At 37.1% G+C, this 18,653-nt stretch overlaps 1 protein-coding gene across 1 annotated transcript in view; it reads right to left on the bottom strand.

Annotated features, from left to right (window-relative positions):
- LOC308665399 (fer-1-like protein 4) overlaps nt 1-18,653 on the bottom strand; it is a gene marked incomplete at its 5' end in the record, with an annotated part of 65,784 nt that overhangs the window by 3,724 nt on the left and 43,407 nt on the right. The window contains 11 exons of the mRNA XM_081323388.1: nt 59-342; nt 3,936-4,177; nt 5,297-5,395; nt 6,072-6,157; nt 8,247-8,425; nt 9,646-9,800; nt 10,217-10,387; nt 10,833-10,960; nt 11,532-11,642; nt 13,014-13,145; nt 17,928-18,034. Coding sequence (XP_081179514.1) covers nt 59-342; nt 3,936-4,177; nt 5,297-5,395; nt 6,072-6,157; nt 8,247-8,425; nt 9,646-9,800; nt 10,217-10,387; nt 10,833-10,960; nt 11,532-11,642; nt 13,014-13,145; nt 17,928-18,034 — 1,694 coding nt within the window. The remainder of the gene's footprint in view (nt 1-58; nt 343-3,935; nt 4,178-5,296; nt 5,396-6,071; nt 6,158-8,246; nt 8,426-9,645; nt 9,801-10,216; nt 10,388-10,832; nt 10,961-11,531; nt 11,643-13,013; nt 13,146-17,927; nt 18,035-18,653) is intronic.

The raw sequence follows: 18,653 nt of genomic DNA, 5'->3' as shown, positions 1-18,653 counted from the left end.
GCACATTTATATCTTAGCCTTTCAGGCACCACTTCAATATTGCTGCATGTTTTCTTACAGTTAAGATGAAGATGTTCCCACTAGGATCTGAAAACTCAACATCTTCTGGCTTAACTGATCTCCTCCATTTCTTCTTCTTCTTCTTCTTCTGCTTAGCCTCCCTCTCTTCCCTTTCAATGTCTTCCTGACTTTTCAATTTAATGAAGGGCCACCACCCTTTCATTCGTTTGTTTCGGAAGATAGAAAACCGTGGCACGGCCTTTTCCTTGGCCATCTTGATAGTGCACTGCTCTGAACTCTTGGCAGCTCTCACCATATCATTCAGCTTTAACTCAATGGCTCCTAGAAAGGTGCAAAAAGCAGAGAATCTCAGGCACTCACCCACTTATATAATATGCAATAATATATGCAATAATATAATATATGCAATAATTGCTAAACCGGTAAGAATTGGGTGTTTTAAAATTGTTCTGGGAATTATATTAATTTTGATCACAGTTAGCATGGCATCAAATCTTGATAGCCTGAAACATTATTGCAGAAATTACAATATGACATCTTAATGTCATCTTGTTGAATCCTGCTCAAGGCAGGACCTTCTAACCATCAGCCTCCCGATAGCATGGCATAAGTAGAAAGATGCTTGTAAGATGTTTTGACCAAGTCACATACAGAAAAAGAGGGCACAGCAATCTGGCTTGAGAAAAAAAAAAGTGAACCTCCTTTTCTTCAAACTTCCTCTTAAAGATAGTACAAGAGGTCTATATTCTGAGGCTGAATAAATATTCTTTAATCAATTCTTGAACAAAGTCCATCTACTACTAATCTTATGGAACTATCATTTGATACAATTATGCACCATTATCACAGATGGCTAAATCTGGTGCTACTGATGAAATACAGACTGTAGGTAGATATAATAACTGCAGCACGTGACCTAACCCAATTGATCAGGCTGATCACTGGGTTCTCCTGGGAAAGAAGAAATATAAAATGGCTTCCTTTTCTAATCTTCTCCGATTTTGTTGTTTTACTGTATCCCTGCATAACTCTCATAGCTGGTGAAGTTCATTTCAGGGAACTTCCCACCTTCAAGCTTCACTCAGTTTGTTACTCAGAGCAGAGAATAAACTCATTTATAACCTTGTTTGATTAAAGATGCTGCAGAAAACTTGCAGTTGCCAACTATATATACACACAATGTACCAACCCACATTGGACTTAGCTTTATAGAATCTATCTGTGGTCTTCATCTTTGCACTCCCAATGGACTATCTGGTTTCAGGTTTCATCTGTCCTTGGTTCTTCTAGCTCTGATACCCACAGCTCTACACTGGCAACACAAAACATTCTGACCTCTTTGTAAAGCAGTTCCTGATGTTCATATAGATCTTCCTATTTAGCTAAGAAAACCTACCCAGGGATACCAGAAATTGTTTAAACTTAAGGGACCCTCAACTGAAGCTTGTTTGGATATATCCAAATAGTTACCCTGGTAATAGTAGCAAAGTGGCTTGCCATTTTCTTCTTCCACAATGTTTCTTGACTTTTTAGCCTATTCTGTTTCCCTGGAATTTCTGGTGATCACCCAGAAAGAATTAATTAGACCTAATCTTGCTTGGCTTCTTGGCAGAGGCATCTGGTATTTTACTTGCTAAATAATTAGGCAAGTAATACAGGTCTTCCTCAACTTACAACAACTCATTTGGTGACCATTGAAAGTTACAAGGACACCAAACAAAGGAACTTGCAACTCACACTGACAACTGTTGTAACATTCCCATAGTCCTGTGATTAAAATTCAGGCACTTGGCAATCAGCATGCATTTACGATAGTTGTAGCATCCCAGGATCATAGCACTGAGACCTTCGCAGCCAGCTTCAGATGAGCAAATTCAATGGGGAAAGCCAGTTTCATTTAAGGACTGCATGATTCACTTAACAACCGCAGTGCTTTGCTTAACAACTATGGCAAAAGAACATAAAAGCTGGCATGATTCACTGAACAACCTCCTTAGTTAGCAGTGGAAATTCTGATCCGAATTGTGGTTGTAAGTTAAGGACTGTCTGTAAATAAATGTGACTGAGAGCCAAAGAGACTTGATCAATGCTTCTGAACTCATAAACTCACCCTGACATTCTAGAGCAGGGGTCTTCAAACTTGGCCCTTTTATGACTTGTGGACTTCAACTCCCAGAATTCCTCAGCCAGTGTGCCTGGCCAAGGAATTCTGGGAGATGAGGTCCACAGGTCATAAAAGGGCCAAGTTTGAAGACCCCTGTTCTAGAGTCTAGACCTTATATTGTAATATCTTGGTAACCACTGGGTGGTGCTGTATATTCATTTTTCTCCTTTACTGCTTTTGCTACCTATAGCTGCATAAAACATTCAAAACTGAACAAGGAGAAGAGGCTCTTGCTAAATTGTCCCTGGCATTCTGGGACATGTCCTCTAAATAATAGTGGGAATTGAAATAGTTGTTTTTCCTGTTTCTGGCTCCCTTTTTATTTCATATTAACCAGCTTAGTAGAAGAACAGAACACCTTTAAGTAGCAGATCAATTTCGTATAATTGCAAACAAAATTATATAAGATCTTTTTCTCTTAAATTTTCTCCTATTTGCATGCACTAAAACAAGCTAACATTATCAAGAGAATATGGATAAAGATCAGAGAAAATCCTTTTTATGTTGAAATCAATACATGAAACCATTCTTTCAGCATGTAACAAAATAAGAAGCAACATAAAGGAACAAGATGCCAGCTTAGATATACAAACCCAGATCTTGACTACAACCAAAGAACTAACAATGCAGCAAGTGACAGGAGAAGTGGAACAACTAAATACTAAGACAGAAGACCCAACTGACCAACAGATCCTGCCAACGGGAAAATTAGAAAAGAGAGTGATAACACTGAAAATGGAAAAAACTTTTTACATAAATCAGAAGAAATTTGAGGAAAAGGAAGAAGAACAGACTGAATGGAAGATAAATTTATCAGGACAATTGTGGAAAATTGGAGTAATAGAGAGGAGATTAAATGAATATAATTGGGCTAGTCCTTCCCATAAAACTGTAATTAAATGGTCTTTCTTATTTCAAATAATGTATATAACAATAGAGGGAGAACTGTTAGCAAAGGAAAAAAGCCAGAGTAAGGCTGAAAGAAACTAGGGTTTTGATCTAGTAGAGGGGATTTTATGCTATTGATTAGTGGGTTGAATATGGTGGAAAATACATAATTTTTAGAAAATAAAGTAACATTATAATTGAATAGGTAAGATGTGTAATAAATTTAATAGACTTTTAGTTTAATATGGTGAAAAATAGATAACTTTTAGAAAACAGAATAAGATTATATGCAAATAGACAAGATGTGTATTTAGAATTTTAGATTTTGTTAGAAAAAAGGGGAAAAAGTAGAAGTTGAGATAAGGGAAACGCTAAAGCTTGGAAATTATAATAAACCAAATGTTAACTTGAATAATGAGGGGAAATTAAAGCCTGGGGGAGAAAAAAGCAAAAACAGGACATTGATGGTATATAAGGATTGAATGCAAACCCAATTAAGATATGTATAAGCTAAAAACTATTGATAAATGTAACAAAGATGGTTTTACTTAGTTGATAACAATAAGAACTATATTAGCTCAATATGAGAGAGTAAATATTAAGGGAAAAAGAGAGGAAATATTTGACGTTGTAACTTGAGATTTGTGCTAAAGATTTATGTATGTTATTGAATTATTGACTACCTGGCCACCACGTTGCTTTTTAAATGTTTAATTGTAAAATTAGAAAACTAATAAAATTTTACACACACACACACACACACACACACACACACACACACAAACTAACATTCAAATTCTGTACATTTATTTATTTATTTATTTATTTATTTTATTTTATTCGATTTATTTTAGAAGAATACCTAGGAAATCATTTGCTGAAATCCTGTCGTAGTCCCAGACCTGAAGGACTAGGACAGCTGGTTCACGGAATTCTGACTCCTCCAGAGAAAAAATAGAATCCTTCTTTTTATAAGTTATCTCTTTCTCAGTTGGAAGATAATCAAAGTGGAACACAAACCGCCAGTTGAAGTTGCCTTCCCCCGTCAAAGAATTAAAATGAACATCTGTTTCTTGCTTGTCTTTCTCCAGTCCTTTGATCCAGCTGCAGGAGAAATTTTCATTAGCATCTAGCAACATTTTAACATAAGGATGATTCAGAATACAGGTAGTCCTCGACTTACAACAGTTCTTTTAGTGACAGTTCAAAGTTACGGCACTGAAAAAGGTGACTTATGAGCATTTTTCACACTATCTTTGTAGTGTTTCCCATGATCATGTGATCAAAATTCAGATGCTTGGCAACTGGTTCATACTTATGACAGTTGCTGTGTCCCAGGCTCATGTAATCACCTTTTGCAACCTTTGGACAAGCAAAATTAATAGGGAAGCCAGATTCAGTTAACAGCCATGTTAATAACTTATCAACTGCAGTGATTCACTTAACAACTGTGGCAAGAAAGGTCGTAAAATGGGGGGGGGGAATTCACTTAATAAATGTCTCATTTAACAATGGAAAAGTTAGGTTCAATTGTAGTCATAAGTCAAAGACTACCTGTACATCCTAAATAAGGTAACAGTGGAGGAAGGAATGGAGATTTGCTCATTCAAGCCCAAAGGTTAGATGTCTCAGCTGCACCCTCACTAGCCTCCATCACATTATAAATGTCCACATTTTTATATACAGGTAGTCCTCGACTTACAACCATTTGTTTAGTGACCATTCAAAGTTATAGCGACCCTGAAAATAAGTGATTTATGACTGGTTTTCACACTAAAACCATTGCAGCATCTCCATGGTCACATGGAGTCATGTGATTTGTAACCTTCCCAGCTGGCTTCCGACAAGCAAAGTCATTGAGGTAGCTGGATTCACTTAACAACCGCATGATTTATTTAAAAACTGCGGTCATTCTCTTAACAACTGTGGCAAAAATGGCCCTAAAATGGGGGATAATTCAGTTAACAACTATCTTGTTTTGCATTTTCATATGTAAGTTTGAAGAAAAGCAGCAGCAGCCTTATTTAGGTGCCCCAAGCCAAAGTCTATATCAGTAGAGTAATATTTGCTACAAACATGAAAAATCATGCTAAACTGATTAACTCCCAAATAGCAAAAGAAAATCCAAAAATATATTAAGCTCCAATTCGCACACTTAATGAAATGGAAAGAATGGCCCAGGGACAGATTTCTGGTTGTTTTAACCTATCCCAGCAAATGCACCTTTTGACATATATGTCACTGGAAATTTCTCCTGTTATTGGATTGACATCATCAAGAATCACATCATCTGTATTCCAGATAATAACACGTAGTTCATAACTGGGAAAGAAGGAAAAAACCAAAGAGAATAATTATTTTCTTGCAAATCCTGAGTAATTGGTTGGTTGATCTGTTAATTAATTGCAAAGATGCATACAAGATGGGTGGTAGTGAAGACCCTTGCTAGTGGCCTTGGTACAAACAAACCCTTAGAGCAATTGCAGATTCTCTGAATTTGGTTTTATGCTAAAATAGCACGAATTCAATATGATTTCCATGGTTTCCATAATAGAATTACAGATTCTTCTTGTATACCATTGAGTTAGTCTAAATTTGGCTCTAGCCAGTCTCTTCATTAATATCTAGGCAAGCTACAGCTTCATTAATATCTAGGCAAGCTACATTCCTCTTGATTTATTATACATACATTACTTTCCATTCTTAACAGCATATTACCCACAAGTGTGCACTTTTCCACTTGAAACGCATCCAGATGAAATTAACTGTACTGATTCTATTATTCTGCAAACCTTTTTCCAGAATATTAAATGCACTTTTCATTCATATGCAATGTGATGCAATTTGCCATTAGAAAGTAGATAAAAGGTTAGATGTTTGCAGCATCAGAGAATTTCAAATTACAGATCTTTTCCCAGTGCACAATATACACAACAAATTCTATAAAGATAAAATAAGTACTGATTCACATTCCTGTTCATAGAGGTCCCCCCCCCACCTGATTGGCAGTCGTGGTTTGATGTTGACAGGTGGTGGTGCAGGGACATCATTTGGAAACATGTCGATCCACATGTGGAGAGAACCCTGGAGAAATAAGAACAACAAAAAGTCACTTGATAAAGTTCTCTCCTTTGTTGGTCAATAGCCTAAGTTGCTTGGTATTATTCCGTGCATCTGTATTTTTACACTGCAACTTGGGATGTGTTGTCTAGGCAACTAAACAGCATTTTTCATTCATCCTTTCATTTATGCCCAGGAGAGTCAGGTCAGGTCCAAGAACATTAATCCTTGTTTCCCCAACATTTTTCATGTTCCTTGCTCACACCTGCCCTGAAAAATGGAAGATGAATTCAGCAGAAAGTTGTACCAGGAATATACTTGCTGGTTGGAACAGAATTCTTCCTTCAACCCCAGTTCATCCCTTTGCAAAGTAGGGAAGAACTGGAGATTCTCAGTATGACTTTGGGGCATCTGCTAGCCCTGAATCAGTCTTGTCAAGTTGTGTAAAAAAAAGAAAAAAACAGTTTGTAGATATCAAACCAAGCTGGCTAAATAACATCCTGTTTGGGGAATGTCCAGAAAGATTGAATCAGAAGGAATTGTCCCCTCCCCATTTCCTCTAAATTCAGGACTAAAACAGATCGGGTAACTGAAATCACAACAGACTAAAAAGATTAGAAAAATATTTACAAAGATGCTCCTGGAGGAAAGAAATCAGCATAATACCTCTTTGTTTGTTGGTTTCATTTCTATTTTTCTGGTTCTATATTTGTACAAACCATTCCATTGACCCAAATGCAGATATTTTCCTAGATTCACATGTGAAAAGAAATAAGTCACTCTATAATTTGGTTCAAAATAAATTAAAACAGGCCAATTTTTGCAAGTTATGTGAAGTGTAATCAGGCTCTAAGTATAGTCCAGTGGTGGCAAACCTATAGCACGCATGCTAGAAGTGGCATTGAGAGCCCTCTCTGTGGGCACGCATGCCATCGCCCCAGCCGTGCCTCCCCCATGGCCGCCTCCTTACCAGCAGCCCCACGGAGGAGAGTCATCCCCGGGTGCGCAGCAGGGACAAGACTCTGCCCTCACACCCCGTCACATGCAGATGATGCTGCGGGGCACAGTGGAGGGCATGGCCACCATGGCGCTGCTGGGCCACCTGGGTGATCGGCTGGCCGTGGAGGCAGTGGGCGGATGGGGCGGAGTGGGAGGTGGGGAGGGGGCGGTTTTGGGGTACTTGGTCTCTAAAAGCTTCACCATCATTGGTATAGGGCAGGGGTAGGCAACCTCGGCTCTTTTATGACTCATGGACTTCAACTCCCAGAATTCCTGAGCCAGCTTTGCTGGCTCAGGAATTCTGGGAGTTGAAGTCCATGAGTCATAAAAGAGCCGAGGTTGCCTACCCCTGGTATAGGGGCTAACAACAATAAGGATCCAGCCTTCTTTCAATGAAGGGTTGAAGAAATTTCAATATCTTGAAATGTTTCCAGACAAAATATTTATGAGTAGGAGTATAAGCAAATGCTTATAAGCAAATGCCAAAACCAAGCAAAACCAGCATTATGAAATAGATTGAGCACCTAAACATCTTTGATTGGTCTCAAAAATTTAACTCAGGCTTAGTTTGTGATTGGATTGGACAGCCTGAAGAAATCTAAGAGCTGTCAGAAAGGTAGCAAAATTGGGGGAAAAAACCATCCAGGAAGAAGATAATGGCAAACCATTTTCATAATTATGCCTAGAAAACTATAGTGTTATATCTATAAAGTCACCAGGAACTGAGTTTGACTTGGCCAGAGTAACCTGTGGCTATGATTGTGCTAGAGCAGCCTTCTGTCCACAGAGGGTTATTATGGGAGTTGAAATATCTTATATATATATATAAGTTATGTTATCTTAGAGAGGACCTTGCTAAATAGCAGACCATGCATGTGTTCCTACAAATATTTTGCAGGCAATGGCTGTTATGCTACAGATAACAACAACAACAACAACAACAACAATAATGTTGGAAGGGACCTTGGAGGTCATCTAGTCCAACCCCCTGCCCAGCCAGGAAACCCTCTACCATTTCAGACAAATGGCTGTCCAGTCTCTTCTTAAAGTTACATATGTAAATGTTGCATGCAAAATATAACAATGCTATTGTATATCAACTTTCTGCTTTTACCTGGAGTATGCCAGGGTTTTCTAGATTGTAAATGGATCGAACTTCCACGTGTTCTGGTACTAATTTGCATCCATACTCGGGCATTTCATCCCAGTGTTGAAGAACATACAAAGCCTTGTGCTCATCATAGGCAGACCAGGTTTCATCATTACTTTCTTTGTTGTCTTTTGCCAAGGCTTCTGAAATATAACAAAATACAGATCCCATCAAGACTGGATTTAATCCAGTAATTTATGTATGAGATTTCTAATCATCCACTCATTTTCAATTTCTAATTTTGTATCCATAGTAGTGCCACTGAATTTGGAAAACTATCTCAGTTGTTGGGAGTTGATATTTTAATATTTTCCTGCTGAAAGATTTAGAATGTGTGATCTCTCTCTCTCACACACTACACACCCAAATATATCTACATATATCTGGATAAATATATTCAAATATATACATATAAAAATATGTGGATGGGTGAGTTTTCAAATAAAAAGAGGTTCAACTGATTTGAGGATAGTCTGAAATATGTTTAGGATAGTACTCTTTAGGAAAATAGGTGTGTGAATCATAATACTTGATAACTGTTGTAAGCATGAACGTCTTTGCTTAAAAATAGCTTAATGCATATGGTATAGTTAATGCAGTGCTCACTTGATGCCCACAACTGGGACTAGAACGTCTGTCACTAAGCAGCAGGATCATTAAGTGAATCATGCTCAATTTTATCACCTTTATACTGCGGCCAATAAGCAAATCCTGTGTCCCCCTTTGACTTTCTTGTCAGAAGCCCTCTGGGAATGTCACAAATGACCCTGGGAGGCTGCAATCATCCAAAATACATGCCAATTGCCTGGAATTTGATCACATGACTGTGGGGCATTGCAATAGTCATACCTGCGATGCCTGATCATAAATCACTTTTTTCTGTGCCACTGTATTTTCAAATGGCCATTAAACAAATGGCTGTAAGTCAAAGACTACCTGTAAATTCAAAGTCTCTAAATTTACATAGTAAACCAAATCCCCAGACAAACAGCTTTGTGGCTTTGGGTGTTGTCTGAAGCAGAGACACTCTCTCAGTTGAAACCTAGCTTCACTTGATTATAACAGAATTAACAGAGATCACTTACTTAAATTCCCCAAAGAAAGTGACAAAATATGACAAAATTAAAGATAGGTATAGCTATATAGACATGCCTTCTGCAGCAGAATAAGTTGGGAGCATGGTCCCAATTAGAAAAGACTGTGGTACTAGTTGAAGTCAAATATACTTCTTGAGGACACTAGGTGATAGAAATTAAGGTCCTGCATAAATAATCAGGATTACACGGAAATGGATGCTCAGCTTTGGAAATAAATCTCCAGCAACCTTGAAATAAAAAATTATATCAGAGGTATGTACCATTACCTTCAGGAAAAGCTTCAGGGGGAATTTTAAAAATCTTGTTATTTACTTTGACTTCCTCTGCCCTGTATTCAGCTGAGGGGAGTGCATTCTTCTTGCATAAACTTTCCAAGATATGCGTGGGTTTGAAAGCATCTCGCCATATATTGTAGCCTTCTCTGTAACAAATGATTAAATATAGGTGTGTTGCATTTTATTTATTTATTTATTTATTTATTTTATTACATTTATATACCGCCCTTTCCCGAGGGACTCAGGGCGGTTTACAGGGTAATTAAAAACCAAAAATACAAAAGTTAAAAACCAAATTTAAAAAAGATTAAATTTATCCCTGTATAAATAAAACCCCAATTAAAATAAATTAGTCCTCAGCCTGGGCCAGAGAGCTCGAAGAGCCAGGTCTTCAGGCCCCAGCGGAACGAACAAGTTTAGACTAGATATGAATCTGGTTTATTAGTGCCGGCGTTCCGATAGGGCAGAAAGCATTGTGTCTTAAGCTCTGTTGACAAAGCTACAGAATACTAATAAAATGAGGGAGAGATTCAGTCATCTTGGCTGTTCCTATAATACCTACGTGTCATATTGTGAGGCCACTCCACAATTGGCTCTGTGATTGCTATAGAATCGGTTCTCCAAGTCAATTTTGGTCTCCCCAATTAAATCATCAGATCCAACCAAATCATGGTCAAATATTGATACAGTGAGTTCTGATTCTATAGGAAAGGATATTGAAAGCTCCAGTATTCTAAAGATGAGATAGAAAGAAAAAAATATAATTGACAGATAGCAAATAAAGACAGAACATAACAAAATAGCTTCTGTACAACAATCATTTTATTGCTTGCTATAGCAGCATTTCCTTTAACTTGTATTTGTGAACATAAATGCTAAAATTAAAGGAGTACTGGCTGGATGCATCCTTTGGCAGATTGATAAAGACCATTCTTTCATTTTAAAGTCCCCGGTCCACCTTCCTTCTTTATCTTGTATGGCCAGGTAAGTATCAGACCCTTGAAATTGTTTCTTTTTACTAACAGATTACTTTCTTTTACTCCTATTTTCATGAACATATTCTCTCTTTCTCTTTACAACAAACAGGTACATTCTTCTGAAATAGAGAACATCTTGTGGTAAGACAAGAATCAATTTAGAGAAGATATAACTGATACAAGATAAAAACATATCCTTACTCTCCAAAAACTGGATTGAGCTGTTTTGGGATATATCGGTCCTTGGTGTCTTTTTGTTGTTTGCCAATCTTTACCACAAGGTAAGGATCTGCTTTGCCATTGGGATCTGCTGGTGTCAAATTAGTTGCCTAAAGAAACAGCATCATGTGATATAATGACAGAATACAAAAGCACAGAACAAAAAGAATTCTACAAATTGGTGTGGAAATTGGTGTGGAATCAATATAATGGAATTTCATGCAATTTGTGGTAAACCTATATCTTCCCATCTGAAAAAAAGACTTAGATTGCTTACAAATGAATTTTTCCTGATGCAATCACCTTGGAGAGTTCATGGTTTATAAACAGTAACTTCCATATTTAATTCTCCTATATTTTCCCAATACTGGGTCTATTTTCCTAACAGCAAAACAATCTGCAAGGGAGGGGCAACAACATCACTAGGAATTTTTTATTTGAAAATACCCAACCTGTGAATGTCAGAAGAAAGTTCTGTAATAATATTTTACTTTTCAATTTATGAAAGAATAGCACTTAAGAGCACAATAAATAAGTAATGGTCAGGTTTGAAATAATGACAGAATCAATAACAGAAACAGATTGTGCTTTGGAAATCAACCTGTCTGCAATGTACCTCAAGAAAGATTAGAATCCTAAATCAGGAATCTGTATTTCTGTATATGAAGTCAAAATACTTACTTTGACAATATAAATTCTGACAAGAACCTTGATGGGTCTATTTCTGGGGATGCCTTGGGAGATCTTATGCTCTGGACCTGCCTCTTCAGCTCGATAAACATAGAATGAACCCTGCAGTGGAGTTGGGAAGAATGTGCTGTTTATACAATATTTTTCTAGTAATTTATATTCTGAAAAGCCCTATTGATGAAAAGAAGCTATTCACTTCCCCTAGCAGAATATATCTAACTTTTAATTAATTAATATTCATTTATTAAATATAGCTGCTATTTGACTCCAACCCAGTCTCAACAATTCCCGGTGCAATAATATATAAGCAACAAAAAACAAAATATTAACCTGAACAAGTATAAAAGTGCAAAATACTTACAATAAAGCAATCCTAACAACAATGTAGATACAAACACCTATCCTACCCCAAGGCCAGAATAAATAGCCAGTTTTTCAAGACCTTCTAGAACAGACATGTCAAACACAAGGCCCGGGGGCCAGATCAGGCCCGCAAAGTGGTTTCATGTGGCCCGCGAAGCCATCCTGGAAACAGCCCCGGCCCAGAGACCCTCCTTCTGCCAGAGACCCCCAGATCTGTCCCACTCCTGCCCAGGCCCCCAAAGGCACCCTTGATGCGAATGATGTAGAGCTGGCCATGCCCACCCAGTAGGCCAAACGCACTCTAGCCACGCCCACCCAGTAGGCCACACCCACCCAGTAGGCCACGCCCACCCGGCCCCTTGAGGGCAACTGCAATGCTGATGCGGCCCTCAATGAAATTGAGTTTGACACCCCTGTTCTAGAACATCATCCATGTAGGAACCATACAGACCTCAGGAGGAACCTCATTTCAGAGGCCAGAGAACACACACTTCCTGCATCCTGAAACATGACACTATTTAATCAAGAGTGACCTGGAAAATGCCCACTTTGCCAGTTCATACCAGATTGGTAGAAACTGTGGAAGACAGGCCGTACCTTTTTAGATAATAACCCAACACCTTGAATCACACTCAAAAGTACACTGGCAACCACTGCAGCTCATGGAGCAATGATGCTATGGAAGCCCATCATATTCTGAACCAGTTGAAACTTTGGAGTGAATGTGCTGCAATAATAGATTGTGTTAAAACAGACTTTCTTTCAGATCAGCAGTCATATTCCCAAATTAGGATTTGGATCCAATATTTATCTCCTGCCAAAGAAAGTTCACCATTTGTAAAAAAAGGGGAAAAAAAGATATCTCCATGCTGTAGCAACAGAAAGCTGGGTCAAGAACTATGGAAAGCACATAGCAAAGCTACTGGGTGATCATTCCATTAAAGTCAATAAAGCTTACATTTTATAAGGGAATGAGTAAGACTGAATTGTAACACATTGACGCGCCCCTATGCCAAACAAATTAGTACTAATAGGAATAAAATCATTATCATTATTACTGTGGAACAAAATCAAATAGTATTAGTGAATATGATTCAATGGGGTTCCTACCTTGTATTTCCCAACAAATTTTTCTTCCTCATTCCCATCTTCATCTTCATTAACCTTTCCACGATGAAGTGGAAAAATACATAACCAGTCCTCAAAATTGCCAAACTCATTCTCTAGTTCTGAACTATAAATCTGGAATAAAATGTGCACTATGGTAATTGAACATAATCTGAATTAGAACAGAACAGAAAACTGTACCAACTGCAAACAAAGACAATTTTTGTAGTGACAGATTCAATGTTTGATATTTTTTTTGCTATTTATCCTGTTCCTTTTTGTGTTCTATATTGTTCCTATTGTGTTCAAAATTCATATTATCAGTCAGATATGGGTTGTAATTCTATTTCAACAGATAACATTTTCACAGACAGGTAATGTAGATAATACTATAAAGGAAGGCTAGGCAACTTTCTGTCCCAAAGATACAACCAACTCCCCCTAATTCATTTTCTGCAGTTCTTGGAACTTTTTCTGATCACTGTTGATTGAAAACTGGTAGTAAGCTTTCTGCCGAGAAAACAAACTCTAAAACAGATTCAATATCATTTAAACAAGTTTAAATGCAATGGAACTTTGTAAAAAAAACCCACAAAATCTTGGTCATACATGCAAAGCTCTGCTATTTCTATATCATTCCCCTGCCCACCTTTATCCTCACGTTTTCCCACAAAGTGTAACTCCAATCATCAACATGTTTCCCATCACAGCTTCTTTCTATCCATTACCATCCTAATGTGTTAGACTTTGGTTGCTCTTGATTGCACAGTCATGACCAATGATGTCCAGTATTTATGGTCCAATATATTTGGAAGAGACTGACTCATGGGTGGCTGTTATACAAAGGATGATGATAATATGATGTATCTTAGAAGAACCTTTGGAGATGATTCCTAAATTATGGTGCGCCAGTTGCGACCCTATCTGGACCGGGATGCCTTGCGTACAGTCACTCATGCGCTCGTGACCTCTCGTCTAGACTACTGTAATGCTCTCTACATGGGGCTGCCCTTGAAGTCCACTCGGAGGCTCCAACTGGTGCAGAATGCAGCCGCGCGAGTTGTGCTGGGAGTCTCCCGATACTCCCATGTTACACCTTTGCTCCGCGAGCTGCATTGGCTGCCGGTTGTCCTCCGGGTGAGATTCAAGGTGTTGGTAATGACCTACAAAGCCCTACATGGCATAGGTCTGGATTACCTACGGCAACACCTGCGGCCGGCGTCAACTTCCCTCCGTCCAGTGTGCTCCCACAGAGAGGGCCTCCTCAGGGTGCCTCCGATCAAAGAATGTCGATTGATGGCCCCCAGGGGGAGGGCGTTCTCTGTGGGCGCGCCAGACCTGTGGAACCGCTTGCTGGTTGAGCTCCGGATGGCCCCCGACCTTTGCTCCTTCCGGCGCAATCTAAAAACGTATCTATTTGAGCAATCTGACCTGGTTTGATGGGTTAGGGTTGGGGTTTTAATATGTTTTTAATTACTGTTTTAAACTTGGGCATTATATTTAATCGTTTTTTAACTTTTGTATTCTGTTTTTATATTTATTGCCCTGTACACCGCCCTGAGTCCTTCGGGAGAAGGGCGGTATAAAAATATAATAAATATAAATAAATATAAATATAATTACTGGGAAAGATAGAACAGTATGGAGAAATGGCAGGACTAAAAATAAGTAGAGAAAAAACTAAAGTAATAGTCAAGAATCTCACAAATAAACAAAAAAGAGCAAATGTCAGAAAAAACAGAATTACAGATAGTGAAAAAGGTTAAATATTTGGATATACATTTATCGGCAAGATGTTCAACAATAAAAGAAGATAACTATACAAAATTATTGAATCAAATAAAATTGGACTTGGAAAAATGGAAAAATCTGCAATTGTCAATACTAGGAAGAATTGCTACAGTGAAAATGAATGTATTGCTGAAAATTCTATTTCTATTCCAAACAATTCCGATAAAACTTGAGAAAAAATTCTTTCAAGATTTAAATTCATTAATTCTGAAATTTTTTTGGCAAGGAAAGAAAGCTAGAATTAAGATGAAAACGTTAGAAGATGCTAAGGAAAATGGAGGATTTGGGCTACTGGAATGGGCTTTGTACTATCAAGCATCTGTTTAACTTGGGTAAAAGAATGGATAACTAACTCTTAGAAACAAAAGGTTGTTATATTTGGAGGGGCATGATTTACGATTGGGGTGGCACGCTTTTTTATGGTATGGGAAAAATAGAATTCATAAGTATTTCCAAAATCACTGTATAAGAAATGCATTGTTAATAGTATGGGGAAAAATTAAAAGTAGAATATACCTGAAAATTCCAGGGTGGTTGTCAACCATGGAAGCATTTGTACATCGAAATTTGGTGGATTTTGAAAAAATCTGGACATATGGAGATATTCTAAATGCTGAAGGGAATTTAAAATCTAAACAAGAACTGGAAAATCAAGAAGCAACGGATGGAAACTAGTCAAGGAGAGAAGCAACCTAGAAATAAGGAGAAACTTCCTGACAGTTAGAACAATTAACCAGTGGAACAACAACAGAGGTGGTGAATGCTCCAACACTGGAGGTTTTTAAGAAGAGACTGGACAGCCATTTGCCTGAAATGGTATAAGGTTTCCTGCCTGAGCAGGGGGTTGGACTAGATGACCTCCAAGGTCCCTTCCAACTTTATTATTATTATCAGGGTATCAACTTGTTGTGGTGGGCAGATTTACAAATGCAAACTAGATATGAAAAAGACGTTAAACTGTATGGATTTTATAAAGAACAAACAGCATTTCTTAAGACTTTGTTAACTTCAGATGAGAAACTAATTAAGAAAATGTATAATTTTTTATTAATACTGGAAATGGAGAGCGAAGAAGTTAAAGAAACAATGATAAGATGGACAAAATTTTTTGGATACAATATAGAATTAGAAAAATGGCAAAATTTATGGGAAAGAAATTATAAAGTGACAATGTCAACTTCTTATAAAGAAAATTTATATAAAATGTTTTATAGATGGCATTTGCCACCAGCAAGATTAACAAAAATGTTTAAAAATATGTCAGATAGATGTTGGAAATGTAAACATAACTCAGGCACGTATTATCATGTTTGGTGGACATGTGACAAAGCAAAGAATTATTGGAAAAAGATACATACTTGGTTAGAAAAGATGTTGGGAGAATACGTAGACTTTAAGCCTGAACTTTTTTTACTAGGTATAATGCCAGAAAAGATTAACAAACAAAGCCTATATTTGATTTTACACATCACAACAGTGGCAAGAATAATATTTGCGCAATATGGAGAAAATGAAGGAATACCACCAGATGAAGAAATAATTAAAAAAATGCTGGAATGCAGAGATGGACAGATTAACTATGAGACTGAAAGAAAAAGAAGAAACAGAATATTATCAAACATGGGACTTTACCAATGGTTAGAGGAAAGAATAAAGGATTAGGAATTAAATATGTATTAACATTTTTAAACTCAGACAGCACGTTGGTTGAAAAAATTATTATTGTATGTAAAGAAAAATTAATAAAATCTTATAAAAATGATGTATCTAGCCTGACTATAACAACTGAACTTGGTATCCTATACTCAATTAAGCAGAAGAAAAATTTTAAGAAAAATTTGATAAAAACCCATGGTTGGAGACTAGATAACTGTAATGAGTTGATTACTTGTTCTCATGTCTTTTGTTGTCTTATTTAAGACCTAGTGATGGATGTAGTATATAAAAATTGTAAAATAAAGAAAGAAAATAAAGATATATTGTGTTGGCAGTCCATTTGATATTTTCATTCACAGCTTTATTTTTCAAAGATGCATTTTTATTAAAGCAATGTGCAACTTAAAGAATCACATTGATGATTGTGTTTTGTCAGCCAGAATCCATTATTATGTAGAAATATTTGTACACTTATTTTTCAATGTGAAGAATGTATCTGTAGTATCATCTTAAATTACTATGATTATTTAGTATGCACACACTTCAAGAAGCCAGTCTCTATGCAAAAGAATAATATGGGCACAATCTAATATCAAAAAAGTCAATATTTTGAATATTGCAATTTCCCAGAAGGACATATTGTTATGACTAAAGAACACCTGTATGAAATAGGTGAGCTACCATTTATCAAGACGTTCAAATCTATCATCTCTTGCCTGAATCAAGATTACAGATTTTTAGCTCATTACAAGCATTAATTAATCAAATACAATGATGCTTGTTTTATGAATAGCCACTATCATGACCTTACTTTATATTCTTTTTTTACATTTCATTTTCCTCTAACTTGACTGCTGACAATATCTCCAATTTTTGTAACCGAACTTTAGAATGCTATTGCATGAATTGGATTCAAGATCACATGAACGTATGTCATAATATGGTTTTTTTGTCTGTAAGGTGCCATAGTTATCTTGGGGCTTCTGTTTAATAGAAGAGTTGCATACTATTTAAAGAAGCAAAGGCAGGGCTTTTTTTGTCATGGAACACTCAGAACGGAGTTCCGGCACCTTTTTTGGATGGAACCTTGTAGGGTAGGCAAGGCAGGTTGTATGACATGTGTGAGTTCCGGTACCTTTTCCTTTTACAAAAAAAAGCACTGAGCAAAGGTATGGACAGTAGGACACAGCAACCAGCTACCTCTCTGCTCAGCCTGTTTTACTTGGCTTTTAGCTTTAAAGTAGAAAGACAAAGAGAATAGACAACATGAACCCTGAACAAATGATCGTAACAAATTATGTCTCTGGCATAACATGATTAAATACATTTCTTCATCTGTTCATCCCTCAAGACTTTGCCATGTGTAAGGAATCCACGTGAAGAAACTAGAACTGCTTCAGTACATATACTAAATTTAGCTAAATTTGTATGTTATGTCAGTTTCTTATTATTTTTTTTACAAAGACTTACTTTTAATGTTGCTATAAGTTTCCTTTTTGGACGAACTGGCTCAGCTTCAACAACTATTTCATCTTCTACATCCTCATCAAGAGAAGCAGCATTCAGATTCCCTCCATCTAAAGAAGATACTGAGAAATTAGATTGGTGTTCTTCTCAGCTCACAGTATTAGTTGCTGGCTGCAATGATTCTGAGTAGTTGGGTAAAGTTAATGACTTATTTTTTTGTTTTCTTTACTGCGTCCATTTTACTTCTATTTAGAATAGTGATCTCTTCCAACAGTTAAGAGCAAAACCTACCACCACCACCCCAATTTTATTTATGGCACAATGAGTTGGCCACATTTTCTTTTTCTTCTCACAGAGAGAATTTAATGTTGGTACAGCAGGAGCCTGTTTGAATAGTCAGAATCAGATGACACCACAAGTACTTGGCACTTTAGAGAAAGCAGAAACTTTGGGATAAGGATCTGAGGTAGCAGGAGATCAACCACTGACTTGGTGTTTAGTTACAATCTCTGTTCATTTTATTGATGTGTACAAAGACAGTGTTGATCTCTTTCTGGTAAAGAAAACTGAAACTTCAAATAGGTAACAATCTGGAGAAAATTTGTCACTAGTATTCCCCTGCCCTGGTGCTTGCTGGGCCAATATAATCCCTCCTGTGTATGCTAGTTATGGAAGACGAAAGGTGTAATTTAAGACATTGTGAAGATACGGAGTTAAGGAACGCTGTTC

Source organism: Vipera berus, assembly GCF_964194415.1.
Source record: "Vipera berus genome assembly, chromosome: 3".
Lineage (NCBI taxonomy): Eukaryota > Metazoa > Chordata > Lepidosauria > Squamata > Viperidae > Vipera > Vipera berus.
This window is presented reverse-complemented; position numbering and strand designations above follow the sequence as displayed.